Source organism: Myotis lucifugus, unplaced genomic scaffold (assembly GCF_000147115.1).
Source record: "Myotis lucifugus unplaced genomic scaffold, Myoluc2.0 scaffold_1274, whole genome shotgun sequence".
In the NCBI taxonomy this organism is placed as follows: domain Eukaryota; kingdom Metazoa; phylum Chordata; class Mammalia; order Chiroptera; family Vespertilionidae; genus Myotis; species Myotis lucifugus.
In genome coordinates, this window is record NW_005872322.1 from 30113 (window position 1) to 47656 (window position 17544).

The 17544-nt window shown below is 44.1% G+C and overlaps 1 protein-coding gene across 1 annotated transcript in view; it reads left to right on the forward strand.

The window, feature by feature from the left end:
* Positions 1–17544, forward strand: part of LOC106695431 (maestro heat-like repeat-containing protein family member 1) — a 47479-nt gene that overhangs the window by 18728 nt on the left and 11207 nt on the right. Inside the window, exons 16-22 of the mRNA XM_023748329.1 lie at positions 298–452; positions 707–839; positions 1483–1643; positions 2454–2591; positions 2815–2932; positions 3582–3722; positions 4050–4223. Coding sequence (XP_023604097.1) covers positions 298–452; positions 707–839; positions 1483–1643; positions 2454–2591; positions 2815–2932; positions 3582–3722; positions 4050–4223 — 1020 coding nt within the window. The remainder of the gene's footprint in view (positions 1–297; positions 453–706; positions 840–1482; positions 1644–2453; positions 2592–2814; positions 2933–3581; positions 3723–4049; positions 4224–17544) is intronic.

Sequence of the window (17544 nt, forward strand, 5' to 3'; positions counted from 1 at the left end):
CCTGAGTGCCTCCAGGGCTTTGGCTTTCTTTCTGGAGGGTCTTCTGTCTCCTGAGGAATCTCAGACCACCTCTCTGGATGTGGGGGTTCTGGGTAGGCATTTGCTCTAGTGGGCCTTGGCCCGAGCTCCCTTTTGTGGGCCCTGCTGCTCTGGCCTTTGGCACCCCGGAACTCTGCCTTGAGAAGAGAGTCAGGGACAGGATTGCAACTAGGCCCCTTGAGTTTGAGGACTCAGAGAGGGAGGAGGAAGGAAGGAAGTCAAGACGGACTGACGGGGTTTTCTGGCTCTCCCCTGCAGGTTGAGGAAATTGTGGTGGGCATCCTGGAACGGCTCAAATTGCACCTGGAGCCCAACACAAAGGAGGAGACCCTTCGGGCCCTGTGCTTGCTGGCAGGCAACAGCACCCACAGCGTTGTGCCCCTGCTGCTCAACAGGCCCCTCCCTTGGGATAGGTACCTCTCCCACACCCAGGAGCACACTCCATCCCAGTAAACCCTCCCCTGCTCCAACCCAAGCCCATGTTAAAAATCACTGCACAAGGATGCTTTCTTCTTGATGCCAATCAAACTTCATGTTCTTTGGCCAAGTCCTCTTGGGCCTCACTCCCTCTAGAACCTGAGAACTGGCCCTTCGTAGGCTCAAGACCAGATTGGTACTAGAATATGATTACCAGGGCCCATGACATAGCTGTCCCTGGCTCCTGCAGAACCATTCTGGCCCTGTGGAAGGTGTTCGGCACCGAGCGAAAGACCACAATCAAAGTCCTGCAGCTGCTGATAGGCATCCTGGAAAACCACTCCACAGAGGGCACGACGGAGAAAGCCCTAGAGCCCGTGAAGGTCAGCATGGGGAGGGCGGGTGGTGGGCAGAGGACTTATGTCTGGGACTTGCGTGCAGAGCTGATGATTAAAGGGCATCTGTTGGGTGCGAGCAGTTGTTAAGGAGCAGTTAAGAGGAGACTGTTAACACTGGACTCACTAGTACTGCACATACGGTTAGCACTTTAACTTTGTACATCCAAGAGCTGCATGATGTAGAAAGTGCAAGAATCAATCCCATTTCATAGACAAGGAAACTGATGTTCAGAGTTAATCAGCTTTTTCTATCTCCTGATTTTGGGTCTGGCACCCATATTTCTGGGGGCCTGGCCAGGGGCATGCGGTGCTAGGCGCAGAGGATGAAGTTTGGTTGTCTGAAATGGGGTGGCCCAATTTATTTTCTGCTGAAAAATTAGAGTTGGTTCCCTTTTTGTTTTTAATGTTTGGGAATAAAGAGAGAGCAGATTACATGTGTGTGGCCCCTCATTTCCCCAGGGATGAGCTGTGGGCTTTCAGTCTTTGAGTGCTTCTTAGAAACCTCAGTCAGAGTGCACTGTGACCTTTGGGCACTGACAGGGAGGGGCAGTGTGTGGGTTGTGGGACCATTTATGTCTTTACCAGACCTAGTCAATTCTGCTTCCTGCTTTCCATGTGTCTTCCCCAGGCGGCGTTTGCCTTGTGTGAGATGCTATCCGGGACTCTGTGCCCCCGGCTATTGCTGGCTGTGCTATGTCATCTCTTCTGGGTGATTGAGCAAAAGACCCCCCAGAATGTGGTAGTCTACAGGAAGGATGGGGGCTCAGGCAAGACCTTGGACTCCACTAGGTAAGCCTAACCCTGGTGTGATGGAGGAATGAGACTAGTCAACTCCAGAGGGCCCTGGACAGCTGGATGCCAATCCCCTAGGGAAGCTGAAGAAGAGACTGACAGCAGCACAGAGCTAGAATGTCGGTGTGGGTGCCCCAACATCACGTGCTGGAATGTTCCCACGTGTTTTCAAGTTTCTCATTACCCTTTTCCTTGCATGCACTCCTCTGCTTCACCCAGCGGTTCACATCTCTGTTCATGACTCGGCACATGAAAGATTCAATTCTCTCCGTGCAGCTGTGGCCATTCGAATCTGGATCACCTCTGGCTTAGCTTTGTCACTAACAGCGCCATCTGGTGCAAATCACTACTGCAGTTTAGGGTGTTGAACTCCTAAATAAGTGGTTGTCAGACCTTTTTAAAAAACCTCGGTATTCTATTCAAGTGAAATCTTACAGTAAAAAAATAAAGAAAACCAGTAACCAGAGACATTCTGGTTAGGTGGGTGTGGAGGTGAAGAGGTATCCTGATCCTGCTGCACTCTGGAGAGCTGAATTTGAAAGCTGTGGCACTAGCACATCTCTATAGTCTCTTTTACAAGACTCTGTGGTTGGATGAGAACCAAGGCTGAAGGGGTGAGCAGACACAATTGGAGATGGGTTTCAGAGAGCCATGGGTTTTCATCAGCTGGAAAGCAGGATCCAGCTAGCCACCAGATTAGAGAACTGTCTCCTGGCTTGCTAGGACAAGGATGCAAACTAGGGCATAACACCTTGTCCATCCTTCTGTTCCTTTCTTTTCACAAACCTCGTGACGATTGGCCTTCAGTTGTGCCCTGGAGGTGGTGAAGCTTGTGTTCTTCGCAGCCGCATACGATGGAGTGGTGGTCTATGCAGATGAGCATAAGTGCTGGGATCATCTGTCCTCCTCTAAATTTTACTACAGAGGGATCATGGACCTGACAAGGTGGGACCATTTCCCCAGCATGCCCAATACCACTCAAGCCCCTAATCCCAATTTTCCAGGGTCCAGCACTCAAATACAGCAGCCTGTAACCCTCCCTTGCTCATCTCTCAGACCTCAGCCTTCACATTTTCTCTGTTCTGTGCATACTGTTCCCTTGCCACCTCCCCTCCACCACTGCCCACTCCCTACCCAGCAACTCTTGGCTTCCTCTGCCCCACCCCAGTGGCATTGTGAAGAACTGTGAAGCAGTCATGCTGCACCGAATTCTGAAACTTGCCAAGACCTTCCTTGACAGCGGAGATAATCATCGGAAGACCTTGGCCAGGGCCGTCTATGCACAGGTGAAAGCCTGGAGGGAGGACCACAGCCCTAGCCATTCATTCCCTGTAGCTGAGGAACTTGAACAGAAATGTTAAATAACTTGCCCCAGAAAGTGGAAAGAATAGAATTGAGTGGGGTTTGCTTCCGTGCCACTTCAGAGCCTGGTTTAAAAAAGGCAAGGAACACCCTAACCAGTTTGGCTCAATGAATAGAGTGTCGGCCTGCGGACTGAAGGGTTCCTGGTTTGATTCTGATCAAGGGCATGTACCTTGGTTGTGGGCACATCCCCAGTAGGGCATGTTCAGGAGGCAGCTGATCAATGTTTCTCTCTCATCGATATTTCTAATTCTCTATCCCTCACCCTTCCTCTCTGTAAAAAATCAATAAAAATATTTTTTAAAAAATAAAAATGCAGGGAAAGCCTGGGGAGAGGATCAGCAGCATTATTCCTCCCAGAATGATTTTAGGATCCCAGGATCTTCCCAAAATGCTAAATATTATCAGCGCTATCCACCATTGCCGTAGGCTCTACCCCATGTGCACAGATCGACTACTGCTCTCAACTGGTCATAGTTCTTACCTGAGTATGGGGCCTGAGAGTAGCTAGGGAAACACCAGGTACCCATGACCTTTTCTCCATCCATGGTTATAGTAACCTTGTTTCCACAGCTCCTCTGGCATCGATCAGTGGCTCAGACTCTGGGACAAGACTTTGTGGGCAATCTAATCAAGTGGACCAAGGAGCCCAACCTCATCATGAAAGAAATTGGACTCCGTGGAATCAGTAACCTGGCACTGCATCCAAGTCAAGTAAAAGTGGGGGGCCCAATGGGAATCAAATGTTAGTCTCTGAACCACTTAATTTATTTCCCTTGGGGTCTCTTAATTACCCAGAGGTTAGTAAATTTCCCAACCCCTCATCCTAGGGCAGTACAACATCCAGTTTACAGACTTACATAGCCTGGCCATCTGGCCTCCCAAACACCCTGAGCACCAGCCTTCCACTTCCTCTGCACATGCAGCCCCTAGATTCCCTAGGTCTGTTTCTTTTAGGCACCACCTGTTTTCTCAAAACCCTGTCCCTAAAGTGTTGCATGATGCCCACAGGGTAAGTGATCTCTGCCTTCTTTCAAACAGTCAGAGTCTGTCAAGAGCCTGTTTCCATCCTTGCCAGACTTCCTGAAGAGTGAGGCACGGGTGACAGTTCAGGCAGTGAAGGCCCTACGGAACATCATCTACCATGGGCATGGAGAAGAGGTCAAGGCGATGTTCTGCAGCATCTCCAGGCATCTGCGTCCACTCATCAATGATGTATGGGTCTAAGTCCCTAGGATTAGTTGGGAATAGTATGGGCTGGGGCTGAAGGTGAACCCTGGAAGCTGAATTAAGGGTGCTGGGGCGGGGCTATGGGACTGGGTGGAAGGCTAAAATCACTGAGGGGCAGAAAAAAGGAGACTTGGCTACTTGAAGCAGTGCATTAGACAGGTGCAAAATTCACTCCCTATTACATACAGATGTAGCACTCACCCACTTACTCTCTTACCACAAATTTCCTGAAGGAGCCACTGAAGGGGGAAATGTAACATACTGATGTAAAATTGGTTCTGACTCCAGTGATCTTCTGCAAACTTAAAGAGTGGGGGAAGAACTCATAACTTCTACCCTCCTTCCAAATAGCACAGGGATCCTAGAATGCTAGGAGGCTTGTTATAAAACCCAAAGGCTCAGAAATCTGAACTACCCAGGCCAGTAACAGCCCACTCCATGTCTCAGCCTCTTTACAATCAGAGCCATTTTGAGTTGAAGGGACTTCACATCAGAGATGTATGCTTACTTACAGTATTCCTGTTCTGGCATCTATCAATTTTTAAGATTTGAACCTTGGATTTGAATTATTTTTGTATCAGCCTCATAATCTCGAAGAGCCTGGACACACACTCCATGATTCATCCATTTTTCAGTTACTTTTAAAACCCAACATTTATATTTGACTTGACAAAGCCTAAAAATAATCTTTACCCTTCATCCAAACAATATAAGAACCTTAGAAGCTTGATTACACCGCCCCCGTTTTATTAATTAATATTGTCTAGTAGTTTAGTTTCACATTCTTTTAAAATCCCCAAATGTGGTCTTTAACATAATCACCACCATTGCTGTTATGTTATACAGTCAATACTCATTTAGATTTTCCCATATGTTGCTTACACATTTCTTCATTTGCCTTTCCTTCTTATAGCTCTCTCCTCCCTCCTAGATTCATTTTCTTCTTTTTTCTTTGTGGCTTCTTCAGTGAGGGTCTGTCAATAGCAAATGTTTTCAGTCTTACTCTGAAAATGTCTTTATTTTGTCTCACATTTGTCTTTAGTTTTTAGCAGTTTAGGATGTGTTGGCATGAATTTCTTTAAGGTTAGCCTGAATTTTTTGAAATCTCTATGTTTATGTCTTTTACCATACTTTAAAAGTTTGTAGCCATTATTTCTCCAAAACATTTTCAGCACATTCGTGTTCCTCTCCTTTTAGAAATCTGAGACCGAAAGGTTGGACCTTTTGCTCTTGTCCCATCGGTCCCAAGATTCAGTTCATTTTCAATAATTTTTCTCCTTGTTCAGGTTGGAATATTTTTATTGGTCTTCAAGTTCACTGTGTCTTTCCTCTGACACCTGTGTTTTGATAATTTGTATTTATCAGTTTAAATATTTCCCATTTTTCTTTATCTTGTCTCCTTTTTTGCTGAGGCTTTTATTTCTGAATTGATTACAAGGTTATTCAGTGTTGTTTTGGAGTATTTTGTATCATAACTCCTTGAAGGTTTATATCAGATAATTCCAACATCTGTTTCATCTTAACTGGTATCTGTTTTATCTTAACTGTTTCATCTCAATTGGCTTTTCCCATGTGAGTCAAGATTTTCTGGGCTCTTCATATACAGAGTGATTTTTTTTTAATCCTCACTTGAAGATAATTTTTTTATTGATTTTTTTATAAAAGAGAGTGGAAGGAGGAGAGAGGAGAAAGAGAAAGAGAGAGAGAGAAACATGGATATGAGAAAGACACGTATATTGGTTGCCTCCTGCTCCATCAGAGGACCGAACCTGTAATGGAGGTACATGTCCTTGACCAGGAATTGAACTTGTGACCCTTTGGTCCACAGGCTGATGCTCTAATCATTGAGAAAAACTGGCCAGAGTGATTTTTGATCGTATCTTTATAAATATTAAGTTATGTGACTCTGAGTCTCATTGAAATCCTAAGGAGGATGTTCATAGTTTTGCTTTAGAAGGCAACTGGCCTATTTAACTTCAGGCTGCAAGTTCTGACTAGCCTTCTGTGTGCACAGTGTGATTTCAATGTCAGTCTGAATTGCCAGCCATTGTCCCTTTGAATGTTCACTTTCCCAAGGTACTCCCTCTCTGTGACCTCCCTGATTTTACAGTTCCCTGGGGCTCCCTTTTTCTCTTCATTTGGCCATAAAGCTGAGGCTTTAGTTAGCCTGAATGCCAGGGACTTCTGTGACTGTGCCTACGTTTGGGCCAAGTGGCATGAAGGCAGAGAGAGGAAATAAAGAAATTGGGGTTTGCCCATCCTCTTGGGGCCTCAGCTCCTTCAAAGGGAAAGTAAGGTTTCCCTCCCTCAGAGTTTTGGCTCCTATAGGTTCCCTCTGGTTTGTGTGGGGGCTGTGGCATGAGAGAACAGTAGGAGAAAAAGAACTGAGGGATTTCCCCTCTCTTTGAGCAGTGTGAGTTCCCTTTCTGGCTCTTTGAGATTAACTAGACGACTTTTCTTGGAGCATTCTGTCAGCCTATGGTGCTTGCTTCCCAGTTTCTGGTTGCCTTCTGGGCAGGTTGGGGAGACCAATAGATAGGAAAAGCCAGGCCCCTAGGTCATAGAAACCAGTGATATCTCTCTACCCCATGGGCGCTAGAGTGTCAGCAGCCTCTTTATCTTTAGCCCTGGGAATTTCTCTTTCTTGAAATTGTAGTTATTTAAATATTTCTTGGTATATTTTCTTTTGCATTTTAAGACGTCTATAATGGGAAGGTTGTCAGGTTATCTTCCATATTGCTGGAATGGGAAGTCAAGATTTATGGCCTGAGAAATAGTAAATGGCCATTATAATGGCAACCTAGAAAGTGAAAAGAATGCTGACCCAGGCAAAGGCTGTGAAATTTGGGTTCTAGGTGCTGCTTTAACATTCACCTAGTCATATACATTTACTTGGTTAAAACTCCGTAGTTTTCGCTCCCAGTCAAGATGGCAGCATAGGTAAACACTGTACTCCCTTTCTCCCATGACCACATTACAACTAAACTTCAGAGCAACCATCATTGATACCTGCCTGAACTCTAGCTGAACAAAAGCCCTATAGCTAAGGATATACAGAAGCAGCCACAGCAAGGCTAGTAGGAGGGGCAGAGGCCTGGAATGGGCTGGTCCCACACCCACATGTACTGGTTAAAGATTGGGAGAGATATCTCAGCTGTGAAGTCTCCCACTGTGGAGTAGGTGTCCCAGCCCCACACCAGGCTCTCCAGTTCCAGTGCTGGCAAGAGAAGTCCCTCACCTCTGACTAAGAAAACCATTAGAGATGGTTGCTCAATGAGTCTGGGGTTAGGGCGTTGGAGGGTGGAGGGGCAAGGCTCCTGGAATCCCAAGCATTCCTCTTAAAGGGCCTTTGCATGGAATTACTCGCTGATGGGTTCACTTGTTCTGATCTCCAGCCCTGGGGCAGTACCTCAAAAGAAGCCAGAGGTAGAACTGACTTATCTGGCTTCAAGGAAAGGCTGGAAGGGCAGCTGTCTCCCAGAGGAAGTGCTGGCAGAAGCTACTATTCCTTTGCTAAGCCCTCCCCATGCATGTGTAGGCAAGCATCAGATCTGAGTCTCCATCAACCTGGCTAACACTGTTCCATACAAAGAGCTTGTCTTGGCATATGCCAACATTCCTAGAAATATCTCAAAGGTTCACAAACCCCAAACAAGCAGCATCTGGCCCTGGCATGCCTGGTCCCGCTTCCCAAGCAGCTCCAAGCCTGGCACTAGCAGCATCTGGCCTCAGTTTGCATCTTAGCCTCTCCCAGGCACCTCCAAGTCCACCACAAGCGGCAAACATCTGCAGATCACTTTGTAGCTAATACCAGGTGGCCCCAGGCATGTCACAGGCAACAGATAACCTTCACCTGCACCTCTCAGTAGGCCCAGAACCAACAAACTCAGTGGTCAGTTTCAGACTACACCAGAGCAGCACCCAACCCCATCCACAAATGACACACTCAAAGGGCAGACTCAGATGGTACCAGAGTCCTGCTAAAGCAAATTCTGCTCTGTAGGTTCACCCCTGCACAAAAGCTCCTACACTGGAGTCATGACCAGTCCTCACACCCAATCTGCCTGAAAGTCAATCCCTGCCATTGATGTGCCAACAGCAATCAAGGCTCAAGTACAATAGGAAGGCTCACAAACACACACAAGGGACACACCTGGAGCACCCAGCTCAGGTGAACAGGGAGACTGTGTCACTGGGCCCCATAGGACACCTACTACATAAGACGCCTCTACCAGAGTGAGGGATGTAGCAGCTCTCCCTAATACACAGAAATAAACACAAGGAGGCAGCCAAAATAAGGAGACAAAGAATCATGTTCCAATAAAAGAACAGAACAAAATTCCAGAAAAATTACTAAACAAAATGGAGACAAGCAGTCTACCAGATGCAGAATTCAAAACACAGGTTATTAGGATGGTAAATGGTCTCCGTGAGAACTTTAATGCAGAAGAAATGTAAAATCAAAGATAGAGCCTGACCCCCATGACTCAGTGGTTGAGCACTGACCTAGGAACTGGGAGGTCACGGTTCAATTACTGGTCAGGGCACATGACCCAGTTGTGAGCTCCATCCCCATTGGGGAACATTCAGGAGGCAGCCAATCAATGATTGTCTCTCATCATTGATGTTTCTATCTTTCTCCCCCTCTTTCTTTCTCTCTGAAATCAATAAAAATATATTTTCAAAAACCATGAAGATAGAAAATCCAAAAAAGAACTAGTTGGAAATGAACATACAATAAGAAACAAAGAAATACATTAGAGCCCTAACTGGTGTTCCTCAGTTGATGGATGGTGTTCTGTGCACCTAAAGGTTGTAGGTTCAATTCCCAGTCAGGGCACATGCCAGGTTTGCAGGATTGATACCCGGTAGAGGGCATGCAGGAGGCAGGCAATCAATGCCTCGCTCTCACATGAATGCTTCTCTCTCCCTCTCCCTTCCTCTCTGTCTAAAAATACATTTAAAAATCTTTGAAAAATAAAGAAATACACTAGAAGTAGTTAGCAGTAGATTGAATGAAGTAGTGGATCAAATCAGTGATTTGGCAGATAAGGGAGCAGACCACACCCAATCAACACAGCAAAAAAAAAAAGAATCCAAAAAAAGTTGAGGATAGTTTAAGGGGCCTCTGTGATATCAAGTGTACCAACCTTTGTATCATTCAGTACCAGAAGAGAGCAAAGAATTGAAATTCTATTTGACAAAGCCAGAAAACAGACATACAAGTCCTGAAAATGCAGAGAGGCCCAAATAAGATGAACCCAAAGAAGCCCACACCAAAACACATACTTAAAATGCAAAAGATTAAAAATAGAGAATCTTTTTTTTTAAGTATTGATTTGAGAGAGAGAAAGAGAGAGAGAGAGAGAGAGAGAGAGAGAGAGAGAGAGAAAGAGAGAAGGGAGAGAGGGAAAAACCGTTTGTTGTTCCCCTAGAGATCTATCCACAACCTTGGTATAGCCAGCAACACTGTATCCAACTGGCCTACCCATTGGTATAGCTGGCAACACTGTATCCAACTGGCCTACCCAGTCAGGGCCAAAGAGAGAATCTCCATACTCTTTTCCACTTCAGTGCACCAATCTACGTTCCCAGCAACAGTGCATGAAAATTCCTTTTTCTCCATGCCAATAATTGTTAGTTATTTATTGATGATAGTCATTCTGACTGTGTGAGGTGATAGTTCAGTGTGGTTTTAATTTGCATTTCCCTGATGATTAGTGATGAGCATTTTTTCATATGTTTATTTTCCATCTGTATGGCCTCTTTGGAGAAGTGTTTAAATCAATTTTCCCCCTGGTGTTGAGTTGTATAAATTCTTTATAAATTTTGTATATTAACCCTTTATCAGAATATGTTAACCCATTGGCGAACATGTTCTCCTATTCAGTAGGTTGTCTTTTTAAAAAATATTTTCTTACTGATTTAAGAGTGTAAGGGAGAGGGAGAGAGAAATAGAAACATCAATGATGAGAGAGTCATTGTTAAGCTGCCTCCTGCATGTCTACATGCCTGCAACCCACGCATGTGCCCTGAATGGGAATCGAACTATGACTTCCTGGTTCATAGGTTGATGCTCAACCACTAAGCCATGCCGGCTGGACTGACTTTTTACTTTGTTGATGGTTTTCTTTGCTGTACACAAACTTTTTAGATTGATGTAGTCCATTTGTTTATTTTTTCTTGTTTCATTTGCCCAAAGAGATATATCAGAAAGGAAAATATTGCTAAGAGAAGTGTCAGAGATTTTACTATGTTGTCTTCTAGAAGTTTTATGGGTTTAACTCTTTAATCCATTTTCAGTTTTTTCTTCTGTATGGTGTATGGAGGTGGTCTAGTTTCTTTCTTTTTTTTTTGCATGTGTCTGTCCAATTTTTTCAACACCATTTATTGAATGGACTGTCTTTACCCCCATTGTATGTTCTTGCCTCCTTTGACCATAGAGGGTTTATTTCTGGACTCTCCATTTTGTTCCGTTGATATGTTTTTGTTGGTTTTTTTTTTTTGCCAATACCATGCTGTTTTGATTACTATGGCCTTGCAGTATAGTTTGATATCAGGTAGCATGATACCTCCAATTTTGTATTTCTTTCTCAAGATTGTTATTAGCTATTTGGGGTCTTTTGTGGTTCTAGATAAATTTGTGGATTATTTGTTCTAGTTCTGGGAAATAAAACATTGATATTTTGATAGGTATTGTATTAAATTTATAGATTGTTTTAGGTAGTATGGACATTTTAACTATGTTAATTTTTCCTGTCCAGTATAATCTTCCTTTTATTTATATCTTTTTCAGTGTATTTCTTTAATGTCTTCCATAGTTTTCTGAGTATGGTTCATCTATCTCCTTCGTTAAATTTATTCTTAGGGATTTTATTTTATATTATTTTTGATGCAGTTGTAAATGAGATTGTTCTCTTAGGTTTACTTTATGATAGTTTATTATCGGTGTATACAAATGCAACTGAAAAGAAAAAATGCAATCGAATTCTGAATATTTATTTTGTATCCTGATACTTTACTGAATTAATTTATAAATTCTAGTAGTTTTTTTTGTTGGAATCTTTAGGGTTCTCAATATAGAGTATCATGTCATCTGCAAATAATGACAGTTTTATTTCTTTCCAATTTGGATGCCTTTTATTTCTTCTTCTTGTCTGATTGCAGAACTATGTTGCCTAAGAGTGGTGGAAATGGACATCTCTATCTTGTTTCTGGTCTTTTAGTTTTTCCCTGTTGAGTTTGATGTTAGTTGCATGGTTGTGATAGATGGCCTTTATTATGTTATGATATGTTCTCTCTATATCTACTTTGCTGAGAGTTTTTTTTAAATCATAATTTTGATGTGTCTTGGCGTGGTTCTCTTTGGGATTATCTTGTATAGGACTCTCTGCACTTCCTGGACTTGTGTGTCTTTTTCCTTCACAAAGTTAGGAAAGTTTTCCATCATTTTTTCTTTAAATAGGTTTTTATTTTATTTATTTATTTTTTAATAATTAAATCTTTATTGTTCAGATTATTACATTTGTTCCTCTTTTTTCCCCCCATAACTCCCCTCCTCCCAGATCCCACCCCACCCTCCGCCCTCACTCCCCACCCACTGTCCTCATCCATAGGTGCACGATTTTTGTCCAGTCTCTTCCCACATCTCCCACACCCCTTCCCCCGCAAGCATAGTCAGTCCATTCCCTTTCTATGTCCCTGATTCTATTATAATCACCAGTTCATTCTGTTCATCAGATTATTTATTCACTTGATTCTTAGATTCACTTGTTGATAGATGCGTATTTGTTGTTCATAATTTGTATCTTTACCTTTTTCTTCTTCTTCCTCTTCTTAAAGGATACCTTTCAGCATTTCATATAATACTGGTTTGGTGGTGATGAACTCCTTTAGCTTTTCCTTATCTGTGAAGCTCTTTATCTGTCCTTCAATTCTGAATGATAGCTTTGCTGGATAAAGTACTCTTGGTTGTAGATTCTTGGTATTCATCACTTTGAATATTTCTTGCCACTCCCTTCTGGCCTGCAAAGTTTCTGTTGAGAAATCAGCTGACAGTCGTATGGGTATTCCCTTGTAGGTAACTGAGTTTCTTTCTCTTGCTGCTTGTAAGATTCTCTCTTTGTCTTTTGCTCTTGGCATTTTAATTATGATGTGTCTTGGTGTGGTCCTCTTTGGATTCCTTTTGTTTGGGGTTCTCTGCACTTCCTGGACTGGTAAGTCTATTTCTTTCACCAGGTAGGGGAAGTTTTCTGTCATTATTTCTTCAAATAGGTTTTCAGTATCTGGCTCTCTCTCATCTTCTGGCACCCCTATAATTCTGATATTGGTACGCTTGTAGCTGTCCCAGAGGCTCCTTACACTATCTTCTTATTTTCGGATTCTTTTTTCATTTTGCTTTTCCGGTTGGGTGTTTTTTGCTTCTTCGAATTTCAAATCTTTGACATGATTCTTGCGATCTTCTACTCTGCTGTTGTAACTCTGTATAATATTCTTTATTTCAGTCAGTGTATGCTTACTTTCTAGTTGGTCCTTTATCACACCATCAAGGGTCTCATTAGATTTCCTGTACATCTCATCAAATTTATCAACAGACTCTAGAAGCCTCTTGAGAGACCTCAAATGTTTGGTTTTGAATTCTATATCCAGTAGCCTTCTTTCCTCCATCTCTGTCCTTTGTGGCCTGTTTCTTTGTCTCGGCATTTTTTTATGCTTTGCTGTGTCGATAGAGTGGCTTTCCGTGTTAAGTGTCCCAATTACCCGAGGTAGACACTCTTGGTGCACCCCCTTGTGGTCTTTGTGCGCAGTCTTGTTGTAGTTAAGCCTTGATTGTTGTAGGTAATTGCTACTTGACCTCCATGCCAACTAGCTGTGAGAATCAGCTGTGTCTGCAGTGGGAGAACTTCTGTCCTCTAGGGAGGTGCTAATCTAGCCTATGCCTGAGGCTATCAGGCAAATGGCTCTGTGCAGGGCTTGGGTGGGGCGGGTCCCAGGGGATCAACAGGGCAGAGGAGGGAGCAGTTATGGCTGCTCTCAGTCTGTCCCCAGGGGCTCTGCCTCTCTGTCCCAGCAACCGCTGCAAACCTCGGAGGAACTGAAGCCAGACAGTTCCGCTTCTCCCATTTGAGTCTGGGTCCCTAGAGACTCGCCCAGATCTGGAGCTCAGAGTCTGAGGCTCCCTCCGGATTGAAACAGACAACCGAGCCCTCAGCCACCAGCCCACGCCGCACGCACTCCGCAACTTAGTATTTTACTTCAGCACTGCACCTCCTCTGATTCTCGGTTCCTCCTAGTTGTAGAACTTCCACTCAGCCAGCCTTCCTGTGGTTCTGGATGATGTCTGTTCCGTCTTTTAGTTGTATTTTTGAAGTGGTTGTTTGAGGCAGCAAACTCCGGCGATAACCTATGCCGCCATCTTGGTTTTCCTCAAATAGGTTTTTAATCCCTTGCTTTCTTTCTGCTCCTTGTGGTGCCCCCGATAATGCAGACATGGTATATTGATGTTGTCCCAGAGGCCCCTTATGGCATTATCATTTTTTAAAGTTTTCTTTTAGCCCTGGCTCGTTCACTGAGTGCTTAGAGCATCGGCCCATGAACAGAAGGGTCACAGGGTCAATTCTGGTCAAAGGTTCAATACCTGGTCCTGGTTGGGTAGTGTGTGGGACGCAACCAATCCATGTGTCTCTCTCACATCAATATTTCTCTCCTTCTGTCTCTTCCAATCCCTTCACACTCCCTCTAAAAATTACTCGATAAGATATCCTCGGATGAAGATTAACAACAAGAATTCTCTCTCTCTCTCTCTCTCTTTCTCTCTCATCTCTCTCTCTCTCTCTCTCTCTCTCTCTCTCTCTCTCTCTCTCTCTCTCACTGCTCTGATTGGCTATTCTGTGCTACCTTATCTTCCAAATTGCAAATTCAATACTTCGCTTCATTTAGTCTATAGTTGGTTCCTTCTAGTGTATTCTGTATTTTTCACTGGTTCTTTTTTATACTTTCTGTGTCCTATTACTATCTTTTCTTTTTTTCATTGAGTTCATCCATTCTTCCCCTGCGTTTATTGAGCATCCTTTTAACCATTGTTTTGAACTCTGTATTTTTTTTTATTGCTTAAATTATTTCAAGGAGTATTACATATTTCTCCTTTTTTTCCCCCCGCCCTTGACAATCCCCTGGCCTCCCCTACCCCCCAGTGTCTTATGTCCATTGGTTATGCTTATATGCATGCATACAAGTCCTTTGGTTGATCTCTTACCACCCCCCCGCCCCCCCACCCTCCCTGGCCTTCCTGCTGTAGTTTGACAGTCTGTTCGAGGCAACTCTGCCTCTGTATCTATTATTGTTCAAAAGTTTATAATGGTCTCTATTATCCATGAATGAGTGAGATCATGTGGTATTTTTCCTTCATTGACTGGCTTATTTCACTTAGCATAATGCTCTCCAGTTCCATCCATACTGTTGCAAATGGTAAGAGTTCCTTCTTTTTTACAGCAGCATAGTATTCCATCGTGTAGATGTACCACAGTTTTCTAATCCATTCATCTACTGATGGGCACTTAGGCTGTTTGCAAATCTTAGCTATGGTGAATTGTGCTGCTATGAACATAGGGGTGCATATATCCTTTCCGATTGGTGTTTCTGGTTTCTTGGGATATATTCCTAGAAGTGGGATCACAGGGTCAAATGGGAGTTCCATTTCTAGTTTTCTGAGGAAACTCCATACTGTCTTCCATAGTGGCTGCACCAGTCTGCATTCCCACCAGCAGTGCACGAGTGTTCCTTTTTCTCCACATCCTCTCCAGCACTTGTTGTTTGTTGATTTGTTGATGATAGCCATTCTGACAGGTGTGAGATGGTACCTCATTGTTGTTTTGATTTGCATCTCTCGGATGATTAGCGACTTCGAGCATGTTTTCATATGTCTCTTGGCTTTCTGAATGTTCTCTTTTAAAAGGTGTCTATTTAGGTCCTTTGCCCATTTTTTTATTGGATTGTTTATCTTCCTTTTGTTAAGTTGTATGAGTTCCCTATAAATGTTGGAGATTAGGACCTTATCAGATATAATGTTGCCAAATATGTTCTCCCATGTAGTGGGCTTTCTTGTTGTTTTGTTGATGGTTTCTTTTGCTGTGCAGAAAATTTTTATTTTGATGTAGTCCCATTTGTTTATTTTCTCTTTAGTTTCCAAGTGCCCTAGGATCTGTATCGGTGAAGAAATTGCTTCGGCATATGTCTGAGATTTTGTTGCCTTTGGATTCCTCTAGTATTTTTATGGTTTCCCGTCGTATATTTAAGTCCTTTATCCATTTTGAGTTTATTTTTGTGTATGGTGTAAGTTGGTGGTCTTTGAACTCTGTATTTAGTAGATTGCTTGCATTCATTGTTTTTAGTTCTTTTTCTGGGGATTCTCTGTTATTTTATTTGGGGCATGTTTCCTTGTATTCTCATGTTGGCTACCTCTCTGTATTTGTTTTATTATATTAGGTAGATGTGCTATGTCTCCCAATCTTGGTACTTATTTCGTAGGTGTCCTGTGGGGCTTGGTAGTGCTGTCTCCCTGATCACTAGAGCAAGGTGTTCTGGGAGTGTGTTATGTGATCCTTCCTGTTGTAGTTGAGTCTTTTTTTAAAAGATATTTTAATCATTTTTAGAGAGAGAAGAAGGGAGAAAGAGAGAGAAACATCAGTATGAGAGCAACATTGATCAGCTGCCTCCTGCACGCTCCCTTAATAGGGATTGAGCCCACAATCTGGGCATGTGCCCTGACCAAGAATTGAACTGGTAATCTTTCAGTGCACAGGAAGACACCCAACCTACTGAAGCCCACAAGCCAGGGCTGTAGTTCAGCCTTATTGCTGTTGGTGCATCCATGGGTGGGGTTAACCTTCAGGCTGGCTGACTGTGAAGATTGACCCTGACCTCACTGTATGAGCTGCTGGGCAGGGACTAACCCCATGAAGTAGAATTCACCCCAGCAGGGTCTGGTATCTGCTAAAATCTCCCGATCGATGTGCCACTTGTGGGGCTAATTGGGTTGTGCTTTAATGTGGTCTGAAGCCTGCCACCAGGTTCTGAGGCCTCTTGGGAGGGACTCTGGTACTGGTGAATATCAGACGCTGCCTGTGACTGGCCCTGGGCTACCTGTTAGGATCTACAAACGATCCACATTTTGTGGCAGCCTCTGTAGGAAAAGGGTGCATATGGGAGGAGCCAAAGTGCATGCCATGTCTGGCCTCCACCAGCACCAAACCCATGGGAGGGGTCAGCAAAAGTCCCAAGACACTCCAAGATATGCCTGTGCCTGCTGGCTTCCTGTTAGGCCCAATCACTGGAATTGCCTCTGGCAATATGCAAATTGAAGTAGGTTCTCATGTTGGGGCCAGTGGTATTCACCAGGTTGATACATATACAAACTTCAAGCCAGTACTGCTTCTGAGGCCACTCAGCAAATGTGTCATGGTACACCAAAGCCAGCTGTCAGCTGCCACCTGCATTGGGCCTACAGACATTTGTGATGAGGTATGTTCTGAGGGAATCACCAGGGTGAGGCCAGCAGAGTTTATAGGGCTAAAACAGACCAATATTTGGTCATGTGGATAGAGAGCTTTGCACAGCAATGGTGGCTCCAGTCAGCATGTGAGGGGGAAAATGACCCTCACCCTAAAGCCACAGAACTCAGTCTCTGACATCCCGTTTGTCTGCCTACACATCCTAAAGATCCCTCCAAGAAAGTCTGCACTGCCAGCTCAGGCTGGCTGGTGGGAGCTTGGCAGGGCAGGGATACAGGTATTTGGGAGGGAGTAATAATGCATTCCACCAGGCTGATGCCCTGTGGAGGGGAATGGTCAACCCAAAAAATATGACATTTGTGGACTGTGGTGGGAGAGGGATTCAACACAAGGACCTGGGTGGCTGTCCCTTTAGCTCTCTCCCTGAAGCCACACAACCCACTCTCTCCTTGTATGACTCCAGTCTGCTGTGAGCTACCTTCCCTCCGCTGGAGCCCATGGTGAGTGGCTGGAAATGACATTTTCTGCACTGACTTTTTAAGAGGGCTCCTGGGTTTCTGGCAGACTCCCTTCTCTCCCTAGTAGATGGAATCTCTGATGACTTTCACAGCCAGGAATTAGGTGGGTTTCTCTTCCTTTTGTGGTGCTCCAGGCTGGGGAGGCCTGTGTTGGGTAGAGCCCATTGCTCCTGACAGTGGACTTTGTAGGTGAAATATCTCTCCAGATTCTCTACTGCTGCACATGTGGGGCCACCTCATTTTGAGCCTCAGTCCATCCTACCAGTCTCCATGTGGCTT